At 41.1% G+C, this 6,445-nt stretch overlaps 1 protein-coding gene across 1 annotated transcript; it reads left to right on the top strand.

The window, feature by feature from the left end:
• The first annotated feature begins 6 nt into the window (after positions 1-6).
• dedd1 (death effector domain-containing 1) lies at positions 7-4,661 on the top strand. Its single transcript, XM_053433236.1, has 2 exons — positions 7-1,840; positions 2,702-4,661. The coding sequence occupies exons 1-2, from the start codon at positions 1,738-1,740 to the stop codon at positions 3,106-3,108; spliced, it is 510 nt and encodes a 169-aa protein (XP_053289211.1). The 5' UTR covers positions 7-1,737; the 3' UTR covers positions 3,109-4,661.
• Positions 4,662-6,445: the final 1,784 nt, after the last annotated feature.

The raw sequence follows: 6,445 nt of genomic DNA, 5'->3' as shown, positions 1-6,445 counted from the left end.
GACAAATGTGTTGTAAGTGACCACTTGTGATCACACATTACTTTCCTGCTCCTCCCTGCTGGAAATGAATACATCCATTTCTATTTGCAAGGATCAAGTATATTGATATTTATAATCAGTAGCAGGCTGCAATGCACTTCCTGTGCCTAGTCTGCTGGATATTAAAAGAAGAGGGAATTCCTTGGTGTGTTCCCAGACAAAAAATTGGCCAAGATGTCTGATTCTTTTGTAATATCTCTGGGCTATTTGAAATTTTCAGATTTCCTGGCCAGCTCGTACGATTTGTGAACCAATTGAGTGCTTACTTCCGCTCATGCAGAGGACGTCAGCTGAGACGCTTGTGTCTCAGTGTGGCTCCAGAACACATTCACGTCTCGTCTAAAAGAATGTGGCCATATGCGTCCCAGACGACTTCTGACCAATCTGATGTCATGGCCTCAAAGCCTTGGTGCATTCACACCTGTACTTAGAGCTGTCCGCTTGTGATTGGATCAGCTAAGAAGGATGTAAGTGCCAGTTATGAACAGGGTCACTGAGGACATAGTTCTCAATTTCAATTTTGTTATGCCATAAAACTTCTTTCTACTTCAATTCAAAAGAACATTTATCACCAATAACTAATACTTTTTTTTTTATGCATGATTCTCTGTGTGTCGGCAGTCCACTGTAGATCAATGTTGTAAAACAATGAAACATGAAAAAAGGGGGATGAATAATTGGTGTAGGTTCTTAAAGTCCTAAAGACAATCACGATCTGTGTAATGAGGAGACAATCAAATGTATCAAATCTCTGTTATTGTCAATGGACTGAGCGTAAGAAACAGTATTTCAGTTAAAGGTCATATATTTTAAGCGTTGTAATAGAAATATGAATATAATTTATTTTTATTAAATTACTACAATGTCTTTATAAAGGTCTGTGAAATGTAATCCCTTCACGCTGAAGAAAAATATTTTGACTAGTAGTAGAAACTGATGTGTAAATTGAATGATCTCCTGCAAGTGGCTTTTCAAATGAATGTTGTTTCCAATCCTGCATATTATTTTACATTAGTCAAACCTTATTGATTAAGCGTCCCTTTTGATCCAGTCCTCTGTTTTCATAGTAATCTAAACACAACCTTGTGAAGCACAAATGCAAATAATGGTGTTTGGTTATCGCTCGCCGACAAATGTTAAGAGATGCAAAATCAATGCCTTAATTCAACATTTGCATTTCTAATGTTGGCATTTCCCAAACTTAAACCCTCTTGTGTCCCGTGCCATTTCCCAAAGCCCCAGACGAAATCTGAATGAAGAATGGGAAAAGACTCGGCTCATGAATGATGTACAAGCTAATGAGTTGTGTAAGATTGAGAAGTGTTTATATCACATCCTTGGTAATAAGCTCCTTCAGTACCATGAGTAAATCTCCAGTCATTGTCTGGCCATAAGATTCCTGTATGAGCTTTACACACATGCCTCTGGTTCTGATTGAAAACGTAGTCTGTTGTGTTTCCGTTTATTTTAACATTTAAAGGCGTTTTTAGTAATTTACCGACACCCAAGCCCCATCTCAAACGGTTGAAGGAGAGCAGTTTTTTCACACTGGGAGATGCAACTGTGGCTTTAAAACTGCTCGGAATAAGGTTCCTGCACAGCTTTGCAATGAGACCTTGATGAGAATGTTCCTGGAGAAATGGATGTCATTGATAGTAAAGACTGTTGACCTCTACTGAAGGGGTTCCAGCGAGAGAGATGAATTTGTGTTGCAGCAAAAGTCGTCAGCAGCCGGTTTCTACTCGTAGTTCTGGAATAATGACATGGGGGGCTGGTCTCCGCAGTGCTCTTGCTCAGCACAGTATGTATCCTCTGATCTTTCTCGCTGTGCTGTTGCATGACCACCAATCCTGTTGATGCGGAACTGCGGGAGTTATCAGTTGTCAGCATTAAACATGTTGATCAGAATGAATCTGCAGTGTTTTTAACACAAGAAGTCACGCCAGGACTTGACTCTGAAAAGTTTGCTTTTCCTAAACTTCCACCTGACATTTGCCGAAGGTTTCAAGTTGATTTGAATTGATTCATCTTATGAACTCTACCACCATGATTTATGCAAACCCCAGACGGTAAAAATGTAGTCCCATCAGTTTCTTCTGATCGCTGCCGGCTCTCTAGTTTACAGCTAACTTTACTACTTTAATTGCCTTTGAAGAAGAATACTGGTTCAGTTGCAGAGTGTGGATACAGAGTAACACGGGATCTTCTCTTTTGACGAGCCTTTTATCGAAAGAAGCCCTCAAATGTTCCGCTGCACAATTTCCAGTCCTGTCTTAATGAGCCTGTTGGGTCACAGTGTCCTTTATGGAACTCCATGCTCTCAAACTACTCGTTCAACCTCTGCTGAATGTAATGCCCCATGTTGATAATGTGAACTAACTCTCCTCTTATGATTTTGTCTTGTTCCTCTTTCTCTAACCTTTTGTTTTGGCTTCCTGACCTCTCCCCTTCGGTTTCTGTGGGCCTATCCAATTTGACTTCCACCACCCACTTCTTTTCACTTTTTCAACGACCTTTTCCCAATCTTCCTCTCTTCCCCCTTTACCCACTTCATGTCTCCCTGGCCTTCATTATCCACGATCTCCCCTCTACCTTTCCTACCATTATTTCCCCCCTCACCCCTTTTTCCACCACTATTTGCTCCTCCCTCCTCCTTTATCAGATGTCCGCCTGCGTGTCCGGGCCGAGTATCTGGAGCACGAGTCTGCACTCCGTGGCAACGTCTCCTCGGACAAGCGGCAGCCACTAGAGCGGCAGTTCGAGTTGTTCAGCCAAGCCAGTTCGCTGCTGCGCGCCAGAGACCTGGGTTCCATCGTCTGTGACATCAAGTTCACAGAGCTGGACAATCTGGAGGCCTTCTGGGGGGACTACCTGAGTGGAGCGCTGCTGGAGGCCCTGAAGGGAGTCTTCATCACGGACTCACTGAGGATGGCAGCAGGCACAGAGGGCGTGCGCCTGCTGATCAGTGTGGACCAGGACGACTATGAGGAGGGCCGCAAGCTGCTGAGACCTAGGAGAGAGCAGTCTCCATGTACCGGGGGGGCCTCAGAGTCTCTTTGGTCTGTGTAGGATGATGAGACTCTTTGAGGTGCATCACATTAGATTTAAAGAATTTAATTGTACGTAATGCAACACACAGTTTACTTACAGGCACATTTATACGTGTGATCCATCTAGTAACCACTAGATGGCAGCATGTACCATTAGTTTGTGTTCATCTCAGGCCCTGCATTTTCAAAATGGTCAGTTTGTATTGAAATCCTTTCTGTTATTTGTGACAGGAAAGTGAATCATAATGGATCAATGTGCTTTTCCTTTGGATTCACGCACAGGTGCTACTTTGTAGGACCAGGAAGAGGCAGGATTTATCAACAGTTTTCCTCTTTAAGTGGTAAGCCCCACCTCACATAATAAATGTCAAGACTCCAGGGATGCCGCAAAATATAGAAAAAATGTAATTGTGTTGTTACATTCTTCTGCTAATGGTCAAGGTTGAGACCACGCGCATACACAAGCCGTCTTAATGGGCCACAATAATCCAAAACATTGTGTGCTTATGTTGTCCTAATGAATGCTTGGCCAGTCGGGGATCCAACTTTCAAAATGGCAGGAGAAAATGTATACCTAAAAAATAACGCCCTAAAATGAAAAATAATAACTTGGTATCTAAATTTGAAAAAAAAAAAAAAAAATGGAACCAACAATACTAATCCATCAAAACTAATTAAAAAAAACTAGGTAGCCTGCCAGGAAAAGTTTCTGATCTTTGAAAAAATGTGTGCGATTTTGAGTCCAAATGGAAAAGTGGGCTGCTCTCAGTATAAATTGACCTTTGGTCTAACTTCACTGAGCCTAGTCCGCACATAAACACCTTGATAACAAACACGAGGCTTCTCGGCGCTGTGTACCACGATAACCCAACTTGTGATTGCCGTGGTCGGTGGATACGGCAGTTGCCAGTAGATGACAGCAGTGATTAGGGCTAGGTCTCAGCAGACCATGGAGGGATTCATCATCACAAGCTTGTCAACAGCAACTCGGATAATGCAACGGTGGCTTGTGTCCAGGCTTCCAGCGAGGCCCCAGCAAGTGCTTCTCTCAGCAAGTAAAGCACAGGACAGTGCGTCGGTCAATAGAAGTGATGTTGGGGAGATCAAAATCAAAAGTGCACATCCCAGCTCCACTCAGCCCTGCTATGTTGGCCCAGTAGAGTGGCTCACGGACAGCTGTCTATTCAGCCTGCTGGAACTAATGCCTGGACTTCACTCATAGAAGACGATCAATAAGGCCCCTCACTCTTAAGTCCCTTCATACAGGCACGACTTAAGCAGACAGACTTGCTACTGTCTGAAGTGGAAAGTCCTTCTGGACCAGCCAGAGGGAGGGACAGTAGGACAATGGACATATTTCCATGTTTACTTTTGTGTACAAAGGTCTTTTTGGTACATCAGTTTGTAATGTTTGTTTGTATTATTAATAGGGGGGGGGGGGTATTTAAATACTGGAAAATATTTGTTAAAAAAATATATGCTTTTGGTATAAAAGTTATTTTTTGTGGAAATCTTTGTATGTTAGAAATTATTTTTGGTCATAAAAAATAAAGAGTTGATGGCCTAAAGCTACTGTTGGTATTGACTTTTTTTTTTTCAACAACAACATATAGGTTGAACATGGTAGAAACTCATCTGTGAGTGTGACTGGTTGTTCATCTTTATTTGTCAGCCTTGCCATAAGCAGGGAGTACCCCGCCTCTCACCCAATATCAGCTGGGATTGGCTTCAGCCCCCCAGCAGCCCTTTGAAGAATAACCAGTAGAGATAATGGCTAGATGGATCTAAAGCTTCATTATACTGTAGCACTGAATGTGTATAACTGTATTCCCCCTTTTTTTGCTAACTAGCAGCACTTGTCATATTCTGAAACCCCTGAGCCTCACTGTCTGTGTCTTTGTTATTTTGAACAGTTTTCTAAATTGATATTTCTGCCGGCCCTCCAGCCTCTGTAAGTGTATTAGCAGGAACGTGCCCTCTCTCTGCCCCCGAACCATTTGAAGAGTTCCATCGAATGCAGGTCACCCTGGATCAGATCCTTAATTATTTCTCTTTGCTCTAAGCTGTCGGCGAGATGACGGTGTAATGAGTGCTTCAAACATCTTATTAAACTACCTGCCCTTGTGCTATTTTTTCCCCTTCCTTGTGCCGTACACTTGCTTGAAGGTCTAATTGCAGGGAATGTAATGACACGGCACTGCTGGTTTCCACGTTGAGTTGCATGAGGTAAAACCAACACCATCAAATTCACCAGTTATTCAGTTGAAAAACGTATACAAAAATTAGCACAGTATATTAATCCTGTAATTATTTGTTTTTAAATCTTACATGAACAGACGATTAGTTATATTTTACACATACATGACAGACTGCCAATCAAATAATTAAATAACCACCATATGTCTTGTCCTCCGAACTGATGATACATCCATTACACATGAAAAATTTATTATTGGTGTAATTCATTAAAGACATTTTGCTAGCAGACTTCTAGCTCTAAATTTAATGTTAAGATGCTTCCACTTTCAAATACTTTCATATCCTTATTTTCTATAAATGACACATGATACTTTTAGAACGTGAGCGTCTCTCAGCTTTTAAAAAATATATATATTTTTCCTCTGCATGGATTCTCATTAATTTGGTGAATGTTATATATGAGGCTCTTAATTCTTTTCTTGTGCCAACTTGTTTAGAGGATTATGAGTGAATACATAGATTATTCAATCAACCTGTATGTAATTGATTTCAGTGTTTCATTAAGAAATGTTGATGTGTTATGCACTAGTGCTACGTCCTCATGGTAGTAAGTGAGGTCTTTGATTGATCAGTGCTGCCTCCTTGGACATAATTAAGTCCTCTGATGTAGACCATCACAGTTCTGGAGCACATGAATAAATAATGTAAATGTCGGCTAAAGGCCAGGTTGAAAAGCCGCCTCATTTCACTTTTGATTCCAAGTTATTACTCTGCGATGGCACTGTGATGGGTTTTAGGAAAATTTGGGTCAAGGTTAGTTCATTCAGTTGTAGTGATACATAATTTGGAGATGTTATATAAGTACTCTCATCCTTTGCATGCCTAGATCACCTATAATTTGTATTTAGCCTATTAATTTCCATCCTTTACACTGCATGGTTCTGCCTCCTGTGTTCAGGAGGTCAGAAACAATGACTGAGTTCTAAAGGACATTTTAGAATGTCACTTAGACACCACATGGACATTTTATTTAACTCACACAAACATTCACCAATGACGTGCAACAAAATTTAATTGTAATATTGATCCGCATCCTATGGCCCATTGTTGTTGGTAAAGTTCTGCTGCCACAACTATCACATTTTTTATATTTAGCA

The sequence above is a fragment of the Pleuronectes platessa genome, chromosome 10 (assembly GCF_947347685.1).
Source record: "Pleuronectes platessa chromosome 10, fPlePla1.1, whole genome shotgun sequence".
Taxonomy (NCBI): domain Eukaryota; kingdom Metazoa; phylum Chordata; class Actinopteri; order Pleuronectiformes; family Pleuronectidae; genus Pleuronectes; species Pleuronectes platessa.
Note: the sequence above shows the minus strand (reverse complement) of the source record. Positions and strands in the feature narration are given on the sequence as shown.